Below are 23,303 nucleotides of genomic sequence, written 5' to 3' on the forward strand. Positions count from 1 at the left end.
CAAAATTAATGAGTCGATGAATTTCCTTCTTTTTCTGACCTTATAAAATAATCCTTTAAAAAAGCACAGTGTCCTGGGCTAGGGGTATAGCTCAGTGGTAGAGCATTTGCCTACCATTCACAAGGTCCTAGGTTCAATACGCAGTACCACCCTCCAAAAAAAAAAAATCAGTAAAAAGGACAATGTCCTCCTAAGAGCGCTATTTGCAATAGCAAAAGGTGGAACCAATCCAATTAATCATGGATTCGTGGATCCTTACAATATACTATTACTGAGGCATCAAAAGGAATGAAGTACTGACTCATGCTACAACATGGATGAATTGTGAAAACATGCTGAGTAAAATAAGCCAGACACAAAAGTCACATATTATATGATTCCATTCATGGCAAATATCCAAAAGAGATGAATCCTTAAAACAGAAGGTAGATTAGTGATTGCCAGAGGCCAAGTGAGGCAAGAATAGGAAGCAACTGCTAAGGGATACAGAAGTATTTTAGAGATGATATGGTGAGGGTCACACAAGTTTGGAAAGTTTGTGGATTATATTCAATTTTTTTTTTAAATAACAAGAAAAATGTCACTTCTTTTGCTTTAAAAACCAAACTATTTCTGGGACTCTAGTTTGGAGGATTGCCTCTCAGCTAACCCATGCAGAAATGTCCTGCTGGATCCAGGCCATGGCCTCCTACGGCAGTGGTGTGGGACTGACTAGGCAGCAGGGTGGAGCAGGAAGGAATGATTGTGGGTTTTAATCTTCTGTGCACACAGGGAGAGGTGATGTGTGCCAATGCTTTCACTGAGGAGTTTCATTGGTTTTCTGCAGTGGAAAGTCTCCAGGTCCAGGCATGCAGGTACTGCCCAAGGTGTGGCCTACAGGTGCCCCAGGTGCACCCAGGGGCCAGGTAAGGGCAGGTCCCAGGGAGCTGTCAGTGCACAGCCGTCCACAGCCCCCCGTGGCTGCACAGGGACTTCAGCCACTGTTTGCACATCCTGAGGGCTTTAAGAGAAGCGGAAGTTATGGTCTCCTTCCAGGATAATAATGGTGGCTAACTGTAGTTTCTATACAAGCCCATGTGTGGGCCACATACAACTGTGAGTGAGAGTTTGAGTCATCTGCTCTAAATATACACATGAAATGAGCAGTTTCTTCTGCCTAAACTGGTCCCTGTGTCGGTCATTTCACTGTGGGGTTTGCTGTTAATTTTGGCCCAAGAAATAGGACCAGTGAGTAAACAGAGACTCATCTAGCAGTAAACCAGCTCTAATGTTCGGAAGCCACTTCCCATGGCTGTGTCTTCCCAGACCAAAGCCACACCCTGTCTTTGCAGCACCCTCCATGTCCTATCCTTGTCCCCACCACAGACTTCTCAAAGATGTTCTTGTGCCACCCTATGCTCCCTCTCCTCCTTACTGAGTCATCCCTGTGTATGTAAAATACACTGTAGAAGGTTAGGTTGTTAAAGCCCCTCCTGTGACCCCTCATGCGCCCCTGCTACCCCCATTTCTTAATTCTTCTTCATCATGTCACCAAGTAAGGTGGGCACTTGCTTTAGTCAAAACAGAAATTAAAACTAAACACAAATTTGCAGGAAAAAGCTTTAATTTAAAGTAAGTGAAAACAGAAGGAGACTTTAGCCTGGGGAGCTGGCAAAGATTAGACTGACCCTTAACAAAGGAGAGTAAAAAAAAAAAAAAATGGAAAGGACCCCAGCTTGAGGAGCTGGAAGGGGCTCACTCTGATGAAAGGGAAAACGCCAGTTCTTAAGGATTAGCTGAGGTGGACCAGGGTCCAGTAAATTATTACCTCATTAGCTCAGGTTGCATCCTTGTGACTTGCGGGAAAATTTGGTTCCCATAGGAAGAGTCTCATGACCTGAGGGGCAATTTGGTTCTGGTGTAGGAATTCTCAAATAAATCTCAGTAATGTGAGGCTCTGCTGGAATCCAAGGTTACCATAGATTTAGGTCAGTGCAGACTTCTGGGCACAGTTGTTTTCAGTCTTGAAGGGTGGTAATGTAGGTTCGGCAAATTTAAGGCTAATAAACCTTGTTTAGCCAACTTTTAGGCAGACACCCCCTAAATGACTGCCATTTAAGCTGAGATGATTTTGTGTTAAGGAGCAGCTATGATGTGTATAGATTGGTGGGGGCCGGGCTACAGGCTCCACAGTCCTGAGGCTGGTGTGACTTGGTTTAGAAATAGAGAAATATGTGGAAGGCTGCATGTTTCCTGGCCATGTGGGGAAAGCTTGTGCTCCTAAGGCAAGATAACATTGGCTGGGGAGAATGCAAAAAGTCCAGGAATCCAGGTATGGGGAAGGACTTAATCTCCATTAACTTGTTCCCTTTGGGAGGATTAACTTGTTCCATATATTTTGTTGTCTCATTCCTACTGCAGTCGCTGTTCCAGGAAAAGTACATTACCACTCAACTTGCACTTCTTGCTGGTTAATAAAAGTGGATCAACCATGGAGATTATCAAGTCTGTCCACTAGAGACACGCTCCTCCCAGTCCCCTTGAACCTTGAATATTATGTTTCTTTTTATTCCCCATCATCCCTTCTATAGGTATTCAAAGGTCTGATCAGCCCCAGGCAATTTTGACCTAGAGTTCTACAAAATGAAGGTCAAGCTTTGGTTTATTTTAGTTACCTATTGAGTATTTGTAGGCCCCAGTGAAGGGTCACTTTTTTAAAAAGCAAAAACTACCTTTTTTAAAAAAAGCAAAAACTCTGACTGCCTTAAGAAAAAACACAAATCATGCTTTTGATGAGTAACAGGTCAAGGGCCCAGGAGCTTATTTGTTATTCATCCCTACAGGGATCTCTGACCATGTCATAACTCTGTCAACCATGCACACAAGATCCTTGGCAGAGTGGTCATTTAATAGTGACCAAGATTTACATTTAAATCTAGTTCTTCCCCAAAACTGTAGAAACATTATCCCATTATCCCATTAATATTTGCTTTAATATTAATGCATTGCTAAAGCATTTTTCTTCCCAGGTAAAGTATGTTGGTCACATGCTTGCATTTTTATTAGGGAAAAAACCCTGAATTGTCAGCAAGGCAGGATTGTGGATACCGGCTCCACTAGCCTGGGGCCACAGCAATGGCTGGGCTCCTACTCTGAAAAGCCCTCCTTCCCAGAGGTTGGGGAGCAAAATGCAAGCTCAATGCCCTAGGAGAGATCACAGATGCCCCATGTCAGCACGATAAAGAGACAGAGACCTTCCTGTCATGGAGCCATTTATACACTTCCTGTGACAGAAGAGACTTGCCCATAAAAGCCAGGGAAGAGCACACTGTTGATCTCTAATCCCTGGTGGTGTAAATCTTGTAGGGTAGGGCACATCTCTCCCTTTAGAAGACCTGAGACTTGTGCATAGGAGCTCAGGGCTGGACTTTGGCTTTCTGACTTCCCACACTGTCTTGGCACGGGTTTCCTAGGCTATGTCCTTTTGTTGGTTTCTTACCCTAAAGCTGAATGGGACAGAGAAGGCAGAGTCCATAGGGCAGGACCAGAGGCAGGACCTAGAGAGAGGGAGCAAGGGGCGGAGCCTAGAGAGACAACAAGGGCTGAAGCCTAGAGACAGGGCAGGAGTGGGGCCTAGAGGGGGACCAAGGGAGCAGAGGCCCTATAGGACAGAATGAGGGTGGACACTGGGGACAAGACCAAGAAGGGAAGCCCTGGAGAGGAAATAGAGGGCAAGACCATGGGCGGGCCCAAAGGGCGGGGCATTCCAAGGGCTTGTCTCTTCAGCTTGTCACCATTCCTAGGTCTTTTCCTATCTTCGGGTGGCTTGCCATGTTGAAAGTTTTTGCAGGATATCTTTGGGCTGGCTGGCTGGTGTCTCCTGATCAGATTCAGGTTACACGCATCTGTTCTTCTAAGGGCCCTCCACAGGAGTCTCATGAGGAAGACTTATTTGTTCTGTTACTGGTGCTGCACATTTTGTGTTAGATGGTGTTCTCCACATTTCTAATTTCTATTTTGTAATTGATCAAAATCCATGGGAGATAATTTGAGATTGTGCGAATATTCTGTTACTCTTCAAACTTTTACTCACTACTTTTTAGCATGCATCCAATTTTCCTGATGGTTGCCAAAGGATGATTTTCTGACTCCCTCATTCCCTCTGTATTTATCAGGTACTTTCCACTGGAATAAGGAGTCTCCCTGTCTCTCCTAGGCATTTATGTATGTATGTACTTACTTGGGTGTGAGCTCCTGACCCCCTATTTAAATCAAAGTGTTATCATTCTTTACTGTGACCATTTGCTTTCATGCTCCAGTAACCCAGATAAAGCCAGTGGGAACCTCTTCAAAGCAGCTCCTGTGTTCTTTTTACCTGTTCCTGTGTTAAAAGTAACTTCTTCCTTCCTTTGTTTCAGGCTCTTCTTATACTTCCATGCCCCAGCCCTGGATTCAGTCATTTCTCCAAGGAGCTGTGGTTCCTTTTTTTTTTTTTTTTTTTCTGGAGGATGAATTTGGAAATCATTATTTTAGAACAACGAATGCTCATGGCTATGCGGGTGTTATTGCTGTCGGCCTTCTCAGGGGAAAGAGCTAGGAAACATGAACATACACACATGCAGGCATACAGGCACATGTGGCTCCTGGTCACTGCATCCTGGTGGTCGTGCTTTGGGTAGGCCCTTCCCCTTGAGGGAATACACGGAGGGGCTCACTTCTCATGAATAGAACATGACAGAGTGATGAGATATACTTCAGGTATCAGGTTATAGAGACCTTCTGCTCGGTGTGGCTTCCCATGCTTGCTCACTCTGACAGACGTCAGCTGCCATCTGTGAGCTGCCCATGGAGAAACTCACATGGCAAGAAGCTGAAGAAGGGCCAACAACTATGTTTGGAAATGCATCATTCCTGTCTCATTCCTTCAGATGAGATAAACACATTTACATCTGTTTTCATCTCTTTCTCTATGGGATTACAAACCATGAGTTCACATTGATAACTTCAAGTTCAGTCCAATGCTGCAGGGTCCATTTGAAGCCTCCCACCTTTTTGTGATTCCTTTCTCCAACAATGAGAAATCCAGCTCCACTTATTCACAGTATATTTCTCTATCTGTTCATTCTTAGAATATACAGAAAGGAGTTTCAGAATTGCTATCTTATGTCTCTGTGAAAAAGTAACCTACCGTGGGATTTAATATTTGTTTAGAGTTCTTATTGTCATTACATGGCATAAAGTCCAAGTACCCCATGAGACTCCTATGTTTTTATAATAAACAAGAGTGTGCTCTCTCAGCTTCCCTTGGAAGTGAGGCATGAAATGCAAAAGGGAAAAACACATTTTCTTTCCAGACAGCAAATGCTCTGCCCTGATGCTTTGTCCTGGGTTGTGCTAACACTCCATATGAGAAGGCTCAGACAGGGGACTTCAGGGGCTCCCTGCTTTGTCCTCAGTGCTGATGCTTTCCTCTGGTAGCATAAGAGCACCAACCCCTGAGGCCAAAGGTGAGGTAGTGCTCCTGCAGACATTACACTGCTTGGCTGGAAAAGAGTATCGCGTTGGTTTTTGAAGTTCCCTGGGGACAATTTTGGATTTCAGCCATTGCCATTATTCAACAAGAAGTTGAGTGATGATTCTGGGATCTCTGCAGAGTGCTTAGTTTGAGAGGGACCCAGTGTCTTGTTTGTGTGTCTGGGACTGGGCCCAGGACACCCGGGTATTGGGTCCTTGACATGAGCTTACTACAGGGGACTCTGCCACACTGGGTTGTCACTGCAGCCCTGCCGGGAGGAAACTCCAAGAGACAAGGAATTCCAGATCGGTAGGAGCCAGAGGACAGCAATGAGGCTCGACTGAGATTTGTCCCAGTAGGTCACACCCTGCTCTCAGGTTACACTGTGATGCTCTCCAGGGAGACTGGGAAGGTGGCCAAGGCCACGAGATGCTGCCCTCCTTGGTTTCTCTAAGATCTGAGTCAGATTCTCATGCTCAGCAGTTCCTCTTCCCAGTTCCTACCAACCGCCCACGACTGTCCCAGAGACAGGCACACACACAGTCATACACATACCACACAATACACTGTGCACATGCCACATACATAACACCCCACACACTCATACACATCTCACACACCACACATCTATCTCACTCACATACTACACATACTCCCCAGGCACCCACATGTGGCACTAATACACACACACTCCTATCACACATCAACACATACACACTCACAGACACTGCATACATCTTACACACACTGTGCCCTGTGGTCCATTTCCTTGGGAGCACTTAGCATAGCACCCTGCAGAAAAAATATCTTCAACAGATCGGTAGAATTTGAGTTAAGCAAATTGAAACCATAAATACATATTTGCAAGGCATTTCCCTTACAAGGTACCAAAGCTAACATCCTTTAAAACTTGTAGCCACCATGATTGGAGGTGACTGTTCAGAGGTCATGGGAAGACTTCTTGTTAATGGCATCGTAACTTTGTAAAAGTAAAATCATGAACTCTGGTGGTGGGGTGGGAAGGTATCAGTCTAGTTTCCATTCTTTTCTCTTCCAGGGTCAGAAAACTTGGATAGAGAAAACCTTCTGCAAACGGGAATGTATTTTTGTAATTCCCAGCACGAAGGATCCTAACAGGTAAATTGGAAGTCCTACTAGAGGCATCATCCAAACCAGAGTTTGTTCTCCAGTTGCTCAGCAACTATTCTTCCTTCCAGTGTTTACAGGAGAGGGGAGAGGGGTCTAGGAGGGTACCAGAACCGTGATCATTAACATGGAGTCTCAGGGCTAATGTGCTCCTCTTGAAGATGCAGACAGCCTTGAAAAAAGAGTTTCTGTCTGCCACACACACTAATGGGAACTTTCACAACCAGATGGGCCCACAGTATTTTTCTCAATCTTCATGAGATCAGAGACCTGAGAGCTTTAGATTTTCAGGATGTCTTCTGGGCCTATTCAGTAGAGTCCCATAACTTAGATGAACAGGAACTTCTACCACAAGAAAGATCTGAGTGGTTATATGAACTAGACATAACTTTCTTAAAGAGCTTAACTTGCACACAAAATGTCAAACAATTTCATTCACCTTTGTAAAGATGTATGTTATAAGCTGAAAGAAGGCCTTCTAAAGTATGCAAGCAATCAGAGATGAATTGAGCTGAAACTTCTCATCTCTGCGGAGAAAAGCTGTGAGGTTGAGTTTGAGGAGTGGGGAAAGTATTTATCCATCTCTTTACTGAGAAATCTGGACAGGCAGGATCACCAATACAGAAATGCATGGATTCTTAGGCATAACTTGACTCAAATTTGTTTGATCTATGTAAGCACAGTGCCCCCACATCGCCAAGTTCCCCTTGACAGGCAACTTTGCAAGATCCTTGCCCTGTTTAAACACAAGTACTCATCCCCCAAGACAAGAAATGCCATTATGGGACAATGCCACTGTTCACAAAAGTCTCCCCGGTATTGTATCTAAATGTCCCTCCTTATTTCAGTGGCACCCAGACCCTCCTTGACAGGTACTATCCATGCCAGCCATCCTTAGCATGGCAGCACTACAGTCCCCGATACAGACAAGTGGCCAGGAAGCAGAGGGGCAGAAGGGCGTTAGGGGCTCTCACACAGGCCTCCTCTGTGAGCTCTGTGCATTCTCCAGCATAGATCCCCAAAACCTAGAATTCAAAAAATAATAATAAAACCCCTGGAAATGATCTCAAAGGCAAAGAACAGATGAAAAAATATCTATTCAAGAAAATCTTCTAAAATTCAGTAAGAACAGCTAGAGTCAGTGGAATTTAAACAAAGAGAGCTCCCTTTCTACCAGCTTACCCAGGTGGAGACCTCATTCCAAACTGCTGCAGCCAGAAACACACTCTACCCTCAGGTCCTAATTAGAAGGCTTTCCCTATGGAGTAGCAGGACTTCAGCATCTCTCATCCTGTCCCCAGCTACCTGTTGCTAAGGCCAAGTCCTGGGTGAGTGCAGGTAGGAAGTAGAAGCTCTCTTCTTCCATCCAGACCCAATTTATACAAGCAGCAGCTACAGAAAGTGGGACTAGCTATACTGATTTCAGATAAAATAGACTTTAAGACTAAAAACATGTTACCAGAGGTAAAGAAGGATATTTCATAATGATTAAAGTGGTCACTCCATCAGGAAGTTACAACAATTATAAACATATTTGCATCTAATAACAGAGCACCAAAATGTCCACAATAGGGAAAAGTAGACAATTCAGTAGTAATATCTAGAGACCTCGATACCCCTTTTTCTATTGTGGATAGAACCTTTCAAGTGAAAGACTTGAACAGCTCTATAAACCAACTAGACTTAACAAACATTGTAGAGCATGACGTCCAATAACAGAATACACATTGTTCTCAAGTGCACGTGGGAAGGTTCTGTAAGGTATTCTCCAAGATAGATTGTATGCTAGGCCACAAAGCAGCCCCAATAGATTTAAAAGAATAGAAATAATATAAAATATGTTTTGTATATATTCATATTCATAATATATTGACTATATTAATCTCATAATAGGAGATAAACCGTAACAAAATTAGTAATTTCAAAATGAAATAAAAAATTAATAGCAGTAAAAAATTTTAGAAACTCATAAATATATTGAAATTAAACCACATACTCCTAAATAACCAATGACCCAAAGAAGAAATTAAAAGAGGAATTATAAAATATTTCAAGAGAAGTGGAAATTAAGTCATAGTGTACCAAACCTGTAGGGATGGTCTTAAATAAATAATGTAATCTTTCATCACAAGAAACTGGAAAAATAAGAGCAAACTAAACCTAAAGCAAACAGAAGGAAGAAACTCATGATTAAAATGGAAATTAATAAAATGAGAATAGAATAAAAAATGTATCTATTTGAGGGCAGGGATTTAGCTCAGTGGTGCCGCTGCCTGCCTCACAAGCTCAAAGTCTGGAGTTCGATCGCTGGTACCAAAAAAAAAAAAAAAGTATCTATTTGATCTATGCTGGAAAACAGGAAATTTTTGGTAGAGAAACTCAATGAAGTAAAAAACTGTTCTTGGAAAAAATTGCCATTACTGAAAAATTTTTAGATAGACTGATGAAGAAAAAAGGAAAAAAAAAAATCAAAGGACTAGAATAAAAACGAAAGAACAGACGTCACCACCAACCTTTATATAAATAGAAATGAGTACAAAGGAATATTATGATTTGTACATTAAGAAATTAGATAACTTAGATGAAATGAGAAAATTACTAGAAAGAGAAACTGTCAAAAGTAACAAGAAATACACAATCTGAATAGATATACAATAAGTAGAGATAGGATAAATAATCAAAAAGTGCCCAATGAAAGAAGAACCAAGATAGACTATGTAAAGGTGCAAATTTCCAATGATGAATGTAACTGAACTGTATACCTAAAATGTACCAATAAAATAAGTAAATAAATAAATAAATAAATAAATAAAGTTTTTAAAAAAGTACCCAATGGTAGTTGATTAGTAGTTTTTTAAAAGCCCAGATCTAGTTGGCTTCTCTACTGAATTCTAAAAAAATATTTAAAGAAAAATTAATATAAATTCTTTACAAACTTTTCCAAAAGTAGCTAGTTTTATGAAACAAGTCCTACCAAATATAATACCAAATACCAAAACTGCAAAATATTGCTGAAAGAAATGAAGATCCATATACTGGGGGGAAAATATATGTTCATAGATTGGAAAATGTATCATTATTAAAATGATAACACTCTCAATATGATACATAGATTCAACTCAATCCCTATTAGAATCTCAGCTGATTTTTTGTAGACACTGACAATCTGATTCTAAAATTCATATAAATTGTAAGTGACCCAGAACAAAACAACTTTGTGAAGAAGAAGGAGAACAACAACAATACAGGATCTGTCAGGGATTTAGCTCAGTGGTTCCACTGCAAGGACTCGAGTTTGATCCCTGGTACCAAAAAAAACCAAAACAAAAAACAAAAAAACAATATAGGGAGACTCGTGCTCCTCAATCTAAAAACGTAACACCAAGCTACAGTTAACAAAATACTATAGAACTAGCATTAGATAGACATACAGACCAATGGAATAGAATTGGCAATCCAGAAATAAACACAAATACCTATGGAAAATTGATTTTTGGTGAGAAGGAAAAGATCATTCAGTGAGGAAAAGAATGGTCTCTTCAGCAAATTGTGCTGGAACAGTATAGCCATGTGCAAAAGAATGGATTGGACCCTTACCTCACACTGTCTATAAAAATTAAGTCAAAATGGACCATGAATATAAGGGTTGAAAGTGTAAAACTATTAGAAGAAGACATAAAGGTAAATCTTCATGACCTGAGATTTGACAAATGATTCTGAGATATGACACAAAAAGTATAACCAACAAAAGGAAAAGTAAACAGGAATAGGAAACACCCAAAACACTCCAGGGGAAGAAGTCTTGGAGGCAGCAGTCAGCCTAACGGCACAGTCTTCAGGGCCTGCCAAACCCAGGGGATTTCCTCTGGGACACAGAGGCATGAGACTGAGACATTCACAGAGGAGGAGGTCCCTGACCCAGAGCACCATGGGAACTGTGAGCCACCAAGAAACAGAGTGGACTCTGTGAAGCTAGAAGTAACTGCCACAGAGGACAGTCCAGGCTCAGGCTTTCATCTTCTCAGCCATGGCAGGTATTGTGAAGCAGAGAGCAACTTGAGGAACTGCAGCCACTGAGATCCCTGAGTATCAGGGTCCAGAGAGACCACTGGATCAGCATTGCTGTCCCCCTCTTAGCCCCAAAACATCACTGATATTATAGGTCAGAGGGGGAATAGGTGAGATGGAGCACATCTGAGAGCTGAATACCAGAGAGGAGAGACACAACCAGAAAAGAACCTTTCCATGACACATCATAGTCAAAGTGCCAGAAATTCAGAAAATAATGAAGAATGTTGAAACCTGTTGGAAGCACTAAGTTGCTAATAAGGGCAAACCCATCAGAATAACAGCAGATTCCACAACATAAGCCTAAAAAAGCTCACAGATCTTGAAATGAAGTATTTTAAGTACTAAAATAACTGCCAACCCAGATCACTATATCCTGCAAAGCTATTCTTCAAAATTGAAGGAGAATAAAAGACCTTCCATGGTAAGTATACACTAAAGAAATGCACCACCACCAAGCTACTATTACAGAAATTACTTAAGGGACTACTAAAGAGAGATGATGAGGGCAACAACAAACACAAGGCCAAAGGAAAGAATAAACCCTACTAGGAGGGGAGTAAAACAAATGAGAAACAGAAAGAAATCAAACCCTAGAAAGACAACAATAATTAAATAGTAAATGCCTTTTAATAATATCACTTAATGTCAATGGTCCTAATTCTCCAATTACAAGACACCGATTAGCAAGTTGGATTCAAACAAACTAACAAACAAACAAGACCCATCTATGTGTTGCTTGAAAGAAACACACCTCATCCACAAAGACATACACAGACTAAAAGTGAAAGGGTCAAAAATGATACTTTAAGCAGCTGGAGCCCAAAAAGAAGCAGCAGTAACAGTAACTATACATACACCTGTTTGACAAAGTAGACTTCAAATAAAAAAAGGGTCAGAAGGCCACTACATATTGGTGAAGGGAACAATTCACCAAGAAGAGATAATACTTGTAAATATATATGCAGTGAAGTTAGCGTACCCAATTTCATAAAGCAAACACTACTTGGCATAAAAGGGTAAATAGACCCAATACAAAAGCACATGGAAAAATGTGTACCATCATTATTATTCAGGGAAATGTAAATTAAAACAATGATGAGATACCATTTTACACCCAGTAGGATGCCTAGAATCAAAATGTCAGATAATAAAGTGTTGGAGAGAATATGGAAAAACCACAATCCTTACACAGCACTGATAGAAATGTAAAATGCTGCAGCCCCTTGTGAGAAGAGTTCAGTGGTCCTTCAAATGATTAAACAGAGTAACAATATGACCCAGCAATTCCATTCTTAGGTAGAAATGAAAATGTATGTCCACACAAAATCTTATACACAAATGTTCATAGGAAGGTAGGAAAGGAGGGAGGGGATGAGGAAACAAGGAAAGAAAGGAGATCGGAGGGAGGGAAGAAGGGGAAAAGAGGGGAGGAAGGCAGGAAGGAGGAAGGGAGAGAGGAAGAGAAAGAAAGAAAACCAGAATCGTGGTTCATGCCACTAACAAGGTAGCCAGAAGGTCGGGGAGAAAGCTCCAAGGCTGTACATGAGTAGGAATACAGAGAACCCCTGGCAAGGGCACCACACATGTACACAAGGTCGCACATTTAACCCAATAACGATATCTTCTCTATCCAAGCCAACTCCATCCCCTAGCTCTCCACCCACTTGCTTATGTGTGTGACCACACACAGGGTTCTCCTGGGTCAAGGAACAGACCTCCCCTCCTTGCCCTCCCATGTCATTGACACCTGGATTCCAGCAGCACCAAGCTATCATTCCACGCTACTGCTCTTCTTCCAAAAAGATATTTCAAGTATGGATGGATCTGGGACACTCAATGACAGTCAAAAGTGTCTGACAAAGGGAAACCCAACATACTAGGAAAAGACACTGTCATTAGATCAAGAAATATGCTCAAAGACATCATTATGGCTTATATCTAGCTGTCTCCCCAAAGCCTCATGTGCTCATAAGTGGGGCTTATCAGAGCTGGCTAGATCTAGAGCATGTGATACTGGGATTAAGTGTGTGTGGTAGTACAGTAGTCTACTGACTGGAATTGTATAGTTTTGTGTGTGGATAATGGAAGCCCCACCTTGGGTGTGGCTGGCACCAATCAATAGGCTTATAGATTGGATGGAATATAAAGGGAAAGAGAGAAGGCAGGCTCACTGCTGCTGCTGCTGGCTGCTTGCTGCCTCCTGCCTGCTTTGCCATGAGCAGTTTCACCTCTGCAATACTCTTCTGCCATGCTACCCTGCCTGGGAGCCAGCTGGCTATGGACTGAAACCTCTATAAACTGTGAGCTGAAATAAACTTATCCTTTAACTTTGAGGTTGTGTATTTTGTCTCACCATGGAGAAAAGTCACCAAAACAGACAACTAGAAAGAGAGTGTACTGGGTAGCACAGGAGGCTGGCTGCATTATGAGGAGTCATGGTAGTACAAGATCCTAGAAGCTGGGGTAGCTTAGAGCTCAATAGGCCAACTGCCCAGGGCAGAAAAAGATATACTGGAACTTGTTGAAATAGACTTTGAATGTTCCTTGGGTGGAGGAGTGTTTTATGAAGCAACAGAAGAATCCAACAGTATTAAAAATTCTGGAAGCTCAAATCTATGTTTGGAGGGCATAATTGTACTTTGTCACAAAATGTTTAGTAATGTCCAAAATGTCCAACTTACTTTAATAGCATTAGGACATCAAGAAGAGTTAAGATAGTCCAGTACAGAAAGATAGTCATCCATATGTTTAAAATAGACAGGTATATAAATAGATAGGCATTGGCTATCTGGAAAAGTTCACCACAAAGGGGTGTTTTTCTCTCTAAAAAATGTAGATAACTAAGGGGTTAGTATGCTCCTGATTGGGTCCAATTCACTCGCTCAGGTTAATAGATGAATCTTTGCTAATGAAAGAGTAAGGAGAAAATTCTTTAGAAAGACCCAGCTCTGCTTTTTTCAGGTGTTGCTGTGGCCAGCTCATCAACCAGCATATTCCCCCTCTGCCAAGTGTAACACTCAGCAAAAATGGAGAGGAGAACAAACAGGTGGAGACGCAGCCAGAAAAATGGTCTGTCGGCAAACATACCCAGAGCTATCCAACAGATACCTATGGAATTCTTGAATTCCAGGGTGGGGGATATTCCAATAAAGCAATGGTAAGAGGGGCAGTTGGACACGGTGCCATGGGGACCTCAGCTTTCATCAGAGACCTGTCTTTCAGCCCCTAGACAACAGATATCTTGTCTTCTTTGGTGTTATGTCTCAATCTCCCTAGATATTTCATTGTAGAACCCAAAGATATATCTGTGCACAGTGATTTTTAAGTCAAGGCACCTGGAAACTGGACATCATTATAATGGACATACAATATCCCCTAAGTCTAGACCAAAGTTCTGACTTACAAAGCATGCTCTGGTCCAACTCAGAAACCACGTTTATTGCTTTCTTTCTGGTGATGGGAAATTTCTTTTTAAACAATATGGACCTGAAACACCCTTAAATGCGTTGGGACTCTCTGGAAATATTTGTTCTGAAGTCTGTCCACAGCTTTCCTGAGTCTGTGCTCAGCTGGAACAAAAAGACCAGAGTCTCACATGTGTCTGTAAACAGGAAATGCCCTCTGCCTTTCTGATGAACTTTGCAGAGAGGGGAGGCTCACCATGATCCCGTCCAGCTAACTCTGAATAACACTTTCATGTGCCTAGTTAAGCCATTTTTGCAATTTCATTTTATTTCATTAGTCCAATATCATTGTTCCAAAAAAATTCAATTGTGTTCCAAATGCCACAATAAGTGATCTTCTAAAATGGCACATTACCTATTGGTGTGGACACAAAGAAGTAATTCACAGGAACCAAGTCCTGTGACCATTGACCTCTTCTCCTGTTCCCTGATCCCCTTTTCCACTCACTCAACAATATCCTTATCCAGCTATGGAATTGATTCTTCCAAAGGCTAGGGGTCCAGATAAACTACAGGACACTCAGTTATATGTGAATTTCAGACAAACAGGAGATAAATTTACTACAGCTATGTCCCAAATATTACATGATTTATTGCACTTAGTAAAAATTTTGTACTAAATTATTTTTCATTGTTCATCTAAAATCTAATTTAACTGAGTGTCTTAGTCTATTCAGCTGCTATAACAAAGCACAGGTAATTTCTAAACAGCAGATATTTATTGTTCACAGTTCTGGCAGCTAAGAATTCCAGGATGGAGACACCAGTAGGACTGGTGTCTGGAGAGATCTTACCTTTTGCTTCATAGACAGTGCTCCAGGATGTATTGTGAACATGACAGAAGAGGTGAACAATTTCCTTGAGCTTCAAGGGCACTATCCTTTAGTCTTTAAGAGATGACAAAGGCCACCATTTAATACTATTACATTGGGGATTTAGATTTCAACACATGAATGATGGGGAAACACAACTCTAGCCCTGAGCATTTCTGTATTTTTAGTTGCTTATTCTTTCGAAGAACCAACTCCTTGCTTTATTGATTTTTTTGTATCATTCTCTTAGTCTCCATTGCATTGATTTCTGCTCTGATCTTTATAATTTCCTCCCTTTATGAGCTTTGGGTTTGTCTTGCTCTTCTGTATTTTTAGTTGCTAAATCCAGCATCCTTCCCCAAAATTCCCTTTACCCCCTTGGCCACAGACTCACAAAAAGGGCCCTGGGACGCTGAGACAAGCCAGCCAGTTCTTGCTTGGACATGAGGGAGAGCCCTGCTCCCCTTTGACATGAGGAACAAAACCAAAAACAGATGCTGAGCACCCCCACTCTCCTTTACAGTATATTCGTGTATCCTATGACACCAAGCCAGACTCCCTGCTTCATCTCATGGTGAAAGACTGGCAGCTGGAACTCCCCAAGCTCTTAATATCGGTACATGGAGGTCTCCAGAACTTTGAGATGCAGGCCAAGCTGAAGCAGGTGTTTGGGAAAGGTCTGATCAAGGCCGCCATGACCACAGGCGCCTGGATCTTCACAGGAGGCATCAGCACCGGTAAGAGCAGCCCCTTCTCCCTCTGTAAAAGTACACACCCTGGACTCATTGTGGTCCCCAAAGAGCTTCCTAGTAATAATCCTCAGACAACAAAATACACTGCATCCTGATCCCAACATGAAGTCTTTAGTCAATAAGGTTTGTTTTTGTATGATTCACTTTGCTTTAACAGCAAATATTATAATTATGTTAGTGTTCCATCACCATAATAAACACCCGAGATAATCCACTTATAAAGAGAAAAGGACTGTTTGACTTACAGTTTTCAATGTTTCTGTCTATGATTTGTTGGCGCAATTGCTCTGGGCCTGTGGCAGCAGGTCACGCTGGGAGCATGTGGCAGAACAAAACCTCAGGTCCAGGAATGAGAGAGAGACAAGGAGGCTGGAGTCCCACAACCCCTTCAAGGAACAGCCCCAGTCACCCAAAGACCATCCACTAGGCTACAGCTTTTAAAGTTTCTGCCCCTTCCCAATAGCACCAGGCTGGCTACCACGCCTGTGAGGGTTAGTCGACGTCCAAGTCACAGCGATACAATAGCAACAACAGTGATCGCCGCTGGCTCATCTATTACGCGCCACTCCTAAGTGATCACTGGACAAAAATTATCTTCAATGAGCCTGTTTCCAACTCTTCCTCCATTTTTGGAAGAGTAAATCGAGGTACCGAGAGCTGAAGAAACATCCCAGGTGTTCTGGCTCTCACTTTTAGCTTCATGCAGCCAGGGTCTGCCAGAGACCTTCCATCTTTAGGTCACAGACACTTGTAGAGAAAGTCCCTCTTCAGGTACTCTGGTATCTGTTTTCGTTTTCCCCATTTCAGGAATTAAAGCAGGATGGTCATCATGACCTCAGAATCTTGGTATATTTTCCTTTGGTGACGAAAAGGAGTAGGTTCCATCTCTGTTTCACAGGGAGTGTCCTTCGAATTCACGAGAATAGTGGTGTGAGAAAGCAGAGGGCCCTAAAATTTGGCTTATGGCTGCTCACAGGTGTCGTCAGCCACGTGGGGGAGGCCTTGAAGGACCAGTCCTCCAAGTCCAGAGGCCGAGTCTGCACTATAGGAATTGCTCCATGGGGCATGGTGGAAAACAAGGAAGACCTCATTGGCAAGGATGTAAGTCACTGAAGACACTGATAATTTTTTAAAATGGAAGACTTTGAGATAATTGTGATATTCTCATGTAAGAAACAAGGAAGAGAGCTCCAATATACCCTTCACCTGTTCCCCTAGTGGTAGCATCTTACAGAACCACAGTACAGTACCACAACCAGGATGTTAATATCGATACAGTCAAGATACCAAATATTTCCATCAGTGCAAAGTTCCCTCCCATTGCCCTTTAATACCTATAGCCAAATCCCTCCTACCCTCATTCCCTCCTTAAACCCTGACAACCACTAATGTGCCACACAACTGTATAATTTTATCATTTCAGGTGTATCATATAAATGGGGCCACACAATGTATAACCTTTGGAAATGGCTTTTCTCTCTCTGCGTAATTCTCTGGACATTAGTCCATACTTTCATGTGTGTCAGTAGTTCCTTCCTTTGTATCACTAAGTGGTATTCATTGTATGATTACCATAGGTCATTTAACCATTTATCTTTTGAAAAGCATCTGGTTTATTTATAGTTTGTCTGTTATGAATAAAGCTGCCATAAACCTTTATGTATAGGATTGTGTGTTAATGTAAGTTTTCATTTATCTGTGATAATTATCCAGGTGTACAATTGTTGAGTTATCATTATCTAAAACAATTAAGTTCTTTCTATCTTAATATAGAGCAAGTGGGAAAAAAACTTCTAAAGAGAGGGTAGAGAAATGAGAATAAAGTTTAAGTGTAGACATTGCACACATACCTACTCCACTTCCTTCCTCTGTTAATATCCAAGCTCTACTGCTCTAAATCTTCACTGCGCATTTTGTCAGGTAACAAGAGTGTACCAGACCATGTCCAACCCTCTGAGTAAGCTCTCTGTGCTCAACAACTCCCACACACACTTCATCTTAGCCGACAATGGCACCCTGGGCAAGTATGGCGCCGAGGTGAAGCTGCGAAGACAGCTGGAAAAGCACATCTCTCTGCAGAAGATCAACACAAGTAAGTTGTGGGGAAGGGGCGCTACCGCAGGACTGGGGCCACAACCAAGGAAACCAGCTGAGAAGGAAATTGTCCAATGGTGTTGAAAGCTCTACCCTTGTTTTTGCTAACTCAATAGAATATGACTTACCTAGACCTTTCGTCTTAGCCGCCTGCCAAATCTCGGCACTGAGCTACATGTGATGCTTTACCCCAAGTTCACAAGTTAGTGTAACAAACAGCTTTGCAGTGGTCATCACCAAGTTGGTGCTACCTATCATCTTGCCCTGTAATTACTACATTATTTTTGAGCGCTGGGATTACAGGCATGCGTCACCACACCTGGCTATTACCACATTATTTTTAAAATGTTTTAATAGAATAAAAAACTCTTACTAAAGACTTAGCATGATTCCCTCTCTGAATTGATGAGTATTATGTGATCATTAAATATCTTCGTAGCTCTGGATCTCTCACCCAGAGTAGGATGGCCAGATGGGGAAACCTCTGGGAAGGGACACCAGAGCCATTTGCTGCTGAGGGCTCATCGTACTTGCTGGTCACAGCGCTGAAGGGAAGCAGCCACTGCTGAGACATATTTGAGGATGAACTAGAGGAAGGAATGAACCCCAACCAGCTGAAATGATAGGAACTGGGTAGAATTAAAACACCTGGAATGATCTCTTGGAGATGCCCATATGTCAACAATTTTACTGTGAAATAATGACTAAATGATATCAAAGAAATTTTTGTTTTAACGATTTCTGGAGAGATTTCTGTGCAAGACAACCTAGGCCTGGGAAATGGTCATTATAACGCATAATTTAAGGGACTGTACTATTGCTGGAGAGGTTAGAATGGGGGTCACCTACTACAAAAAGATGTGGATGTCTAAGAATCTCGTATCTCAATGGATAAATTGGTTGAAATTTCTGTTGTTGTTTTCAACATTTTAAATTTTTCTGGACTTGTGAGTTTTCACACTGCCCTACTTCACCCACCCATGTGACTTGTGGGCTTCCCTTTGTCATCCTTTGCCTGGGGCTCTGAGTGGGGCAGGGACAGCAAAGGGGTGCTCAGTTGTCACCTCCCACACCATGAGCTTTGGGGAGTCCAGCTTCAGCAGAGAAGAACCAGCTCTACTCTCTTTCTAGAAGAGAAGGTGATTTACCCACCAGATTCCTGAAGATCTAGAATCCCAAGCCTCGCTTGGGTTAGAAATCTCAAGGCAGAGTAAAGTCTATGCCATCTCCATCCATTCTCCAGAATCTCTTGTTCAGGGCTGGGCCTCAGGGAACTTTCAGAGCTTGTTTGCTGAAAAGATCATAACTATAATTATTCCAGTAGGAGACAGCAAATTTGCTCAAAAGACAAAATTCTTTTGGTACCAGGGATCGAACTCAGGACCTTGCACTTTCGAGGCAGTCTCCGTGCCACTGAGCTAGCTAAATCCCCAGCCCTGCTCAGAATATGTAAGCATTGCTGACTGTAGAAACTCACGGTGGAAGCCAATCAGAAACTCTGGATTCATCCTTTTGGAATTCTCACATCTTCTCATGATCTGTGCTAGGAGATTTTATCTGAAGCTCTAGAGAACTGTGAGGTCCAGGAACTTTCTCTACTACTATCTGTTAACGTTGATCAGCTACTTACCACCAGAGACACCTGGTGAAACAGTCACAGAGTACAGTCAGCCCTCAGCATGCATAGGTTCGGTGTCCAAGAAATCCATCAACTGACTGGGCATGGTGCCACATGCTTGTGATCCCAGCACTTGGGAGGCTGAGGTACGAGGATCACAAGTCTCACCCTGGCCTACATAGTGAGTTCAAGACCAGTCTGAACTGCATAGTGAGACCCTGACTCAAAAAAAAAAAAATTCCACTAATTACAGACAGAAAATATTTGAGGGAAAAATTCTGTTGGCCCTGCACATGTGCAGACTTTTCCTTGTTATTATTCCCTAAGCAATAAGGACTAGGTACACAGCACTTGCATTGTACTAGGGATTATAAGTCACTTAGAGACGATTTGAGCCTAAGAGAGGATATGCATAGGGTCCTTGCTAATGCTGCTCCGTTTTATATGAGGGGACTTGACATTCAAGGATATGGGTCTCCCTCCACAAGGGTCCTGGAACCAATCCTCCTCAGATGCTGAGGAGTGACTACACTGCACGCTGTCCTAGCCAGTGCAGGGTAAAACTGTGAGGTGGGCAAACCTTTCCCTGCTGTCCCTTCTCTCCCACTGTACTCCTGCTCCTCCTGAATTCCAGCTTCCCAGAATCCTCCTGCCCACGCCCCCCCCCGAGCCCAACCTGATGGTTCTACCACTACAAGTTAACTTGCACCACCGTGTTCTCAGAGAGTTCAATCATTTGATGAAAAGAGAGAGACGATGCGGGGAGTAAGTCACCCCCAGATGGTCCCTGGGTTGGTCTCTAAGATAACTTACAAGTTGAGCATCCTTCATCTGAAATGCTTGGGACTGGAGGTCTTTCGGATTTCGGAGCTTCTCAGGTTGTGAAATTATTTGCATGGACTTTATCGGTTGAGCATCACTACTGAAAATCTGAAATCAGACATGGTCTCCATTATTGGTTTTGGATTTTCACATGAGGATGTTCACCCTACACTGCCTTATTCCAGGTGCTGGAGGCAGAAACAGTAATAGCAGCGTTCCATATTTGTGTGTGACTTCGAGTTCACAAAATACTTTGATAGATAGGCATTTTCCTATATTTCAGCTCTATTGCTCCTTCACAAGACAAGGAAGGCATTGTGATTATTTGCCTTTTCCAAGTGGCTGTCTACACAGAAAAGTAGAAGGGGAGACTATTACAAGGGGGTCATGGGGAGGAGAGGGAAGGGAAAGGGGAGTAAAAGTAATGGTCGTTTGTTACATGCACGTACATATACTTCAAAATGAAATCCATTCTTCTGTATAACTAATAAGCACTAATAAAATTTAAAAATTAAAACAATTTTTTAAATGGGCCTCTGAGGCTCACGGGGGGTTGGTAACCGGCCCAGTGTCATCAGGCTGATGTGGGAGAGGCCAGGAACTGAACTGAGCTATCCTGTGGTTGGTCCAGATCCCCTTTCCCTGCATCATTCTTTAGGGGACAGCGTGGGTGGGAATTTCAGACCCTGGGTTGGGGAGGAGCACCCCTTAGTGCTTCTCACAGGTCACTGGGAGCTCGCCCACACCCCAGGCGAGTTACACACGGAATTGACCCACATGGGGGTCAGGAAGTTCAGGATTTTTGAGGCTTTGGGTTTTCCAATGAGGCCAGAATATGAGGTTTGAATACAAGAATGGAAACAAACATCCCGTGGCTGAATTCCTCCACCGCTTATAAACAGTGATGCTGTGTGCCTTGTCCATACGATCCTGAAGTTTTTCCTTTTCATCACGTTTCAGGTGAAGCTGCTGTACATAGGCCCAAGCAGTGACTGTGGTTTGTGTTGCAGGACTGGGACAGGGCGTGCCTGTCGTGGGGCTTGTGGTGGAAGGGGGCCCTAACGTGATGTCTGTGGTCTTGGAATACCTCCGGGAAGATCCGCCTGTCCCCGTGGTGGTTTGCGATGGCAGCGGACGAGCTTCGGATATTCTATCCTTTGCACACAAGTACTGTGAAGAAGGAGGGTAGGATTTCTGACGTGTGACCAAGGGTGGGTGCTTAATGTCTCCTTGTTAGGCCAAGGAGCACAGTTGAAGTGATATGCTTAAACATTCCAAAAATGTGTAAAGTGTGAAGATTTGATAGATCTCTTGTCCCATTCCTTAGGTTAGCCTTCAAGGGAGTGCTCAGGAGCCAAAATTCTCTCTCTGGTGGAACACACTCTTCCAACTTCATTCTCCCTTGTGAGATTTTTAGCAAGGCTGAGATTTGGGACAAGTGTGAATGTAGTTTTTGGCCATGGTGACTCTGTCTCTTATTCAGGGATACCCTCCCACAGCGACATTTCAAATCAAAGCTACCAGACGACACAGAGATGTCTGATTTAGTCATGAATGGATCTAACTGGCTTTGTTTTGTTCTCTTTTGTGTTTCCTTTGAACAGGATAATAAATGAGTCCCTCCGGGATCAGCTTCTAGTAACCATTCAGAAAACGTTTAATTACAGCAAGACACAATCACATCAGATGTTTGCAATTATAATGGAGTGCATGAAGAAGAAAGAACTTGTAAGTGTCTTGAGTTTATTTCCAAACAAGCTCTTCAGAGAGAACTATGTTTCCTTTTCTAATTCTGCCCATGTGCACTCAATAGAGTTGTTCATATTTTGGTCCAGCCTTTTCCAAGAGGCAGTTTACAAGTCCACACCAAACTGGGGATATATCCTCATGACAGAGGTGGAACAAGTCCACACAAGAGAAGGTTCTTGGTGCTTTCAAACCTTAGCAAATGTGAGGTGACATCCCACCATATCACCCAGGGGTGCAAAATATGCATCAGATTTCAAGACTTGGTAGAGACATATACCACCCTTTTTGACATACTTATAAAATCAAAATTAGGGCCGGGGATTTAGCTCAGTGGTTCCAGTGCCTGCCTTGCAAGCACAAGATCCTGAGTTTGATCCCCGGTACCAAAAAAAAAAAAAAGAAAACAAAAGTAAAATCAAAATCATTTCACTTTCCAAATGCATTAATTATTTCCCACTCCTTCCTTGTGTTTGTAAGAAATAGGTATTCCTGGTTCATGTAAGATGACATCTTCAAAATTCTAAATTTATAAATTTCTTATGAATATATCCAAGCTGATTAGAGATGGTTTTATCATCCCAGATGGCTATTAAGATATTGGAGTATAGATCCGGAATGGGCCCCCTCCTCTCCAGGGTGCTGGAGCAGATCAGGAAAATAATAAAATCAGAATCCAGGCAAGGGTTCAGAGTCAACAAAACAACCCTATGACTCCTGGATATCAAAAGCATTTGATGTGAAATTGTTTATCTTTCATTATGAGTCAGTCTCTTTTTGTTGTTATTTTAAACACCTGAATTCCCCCTCTTCTTTTCAACTTTACTTTAATTCCATCATTTTCAATTTCTCCGTTTTCAGGTCACCATATTTAGAATGGGTTCTGAGAGTCAGCAAGATGTTGAGATGGCAATTTTAACAGCCCTGCTGAAAGGTGAGCGCTCAGAAATGGAGACCCCTGTGCTTTCAGGGCAGGGCTGGCCTGGGCCTTTGCTTAGGACCAGCAGTCATTCTCCCTGCTCCTCTCCAGCCAGTGACTGCATTGGATGGAGCCCTGAGCCAGCCAGGCTCCCTGGGGTGATTTTAGCAGGAAGCCACATTACAGTCACAGGGCTCCGGAAGGGTTTCTGTGAGGTGGTGTCTGTGGGTATCTGTGGGCCATGATGTGCTGAGATCAGACCTGGTTCCATTCATAACTAGTGCATGGAGGGCTTCTATGCTCAGTGTAAATATGAAACAGGTTTTCTTTTGCAATCACTGCATTCCACAGGGTTCTGTCTAATT

General features: G+C 42.5%; 1 protein-coding gene across 1 annotated transcript in view; it reads left to right on the top strand.

The window, feature by feature from the left end:
- Positions 1-23,303, top strand: part of Trpm1 (transient receptor potential cation channel subfamily M member 1) — a 116,677-nt gene that overhangs the window by 38,858 nt on the left and 54,516 nt on the right. Inside the window, exons 2-9 of the mRNA XM_087188191.1 lie at positions 6,552-6,631; positions 13,673-13,868; positions 15,511-15,724; positions 16,716-16,840; positions 17,660-17,831; positions 21,284-21,458; positions 21,878-22,001; positions 22,881-22,953. Coding sequence (XP_087044317.1) covers positions 6,552-6,631; positions 13,673-13,868; positions 15,511-15,724; positions 16,716-16,840; positions 17,660-17,831; positions 21,284-21,458; positions 21,878-22,001; positions 22,881-22,953 — 1,159 coding nt within the window. The remainder of the gene's footprint in view (positions 1-6,551; positions 6,632-13,672; positions 13,869-15,510; positions 15,725-16,715; positions 16,841-17,659; positions 17,832-21,283; positions 21,459-21,877; positions 22,002-22,880; positions 22,954-23,303) is intronic.

Source organism: Heterocephalus glaber, unplaced genomic scaffold (assembly GCF_053883595.1).
Source record: "Heterocephalus glaber isolate CG9 unplaced genomic scaffold, H.glaber_assembly_v1.0 deba00001531, whole genome shotgun sequence".
Classification (NCBI taxonomy): domain Eukaryota; kingdom Metazoa; phylum Chordata; class Mammalia; order Rodentia; family Bathyergidae; genus Heterocephalus; species Heterocephalus glaber.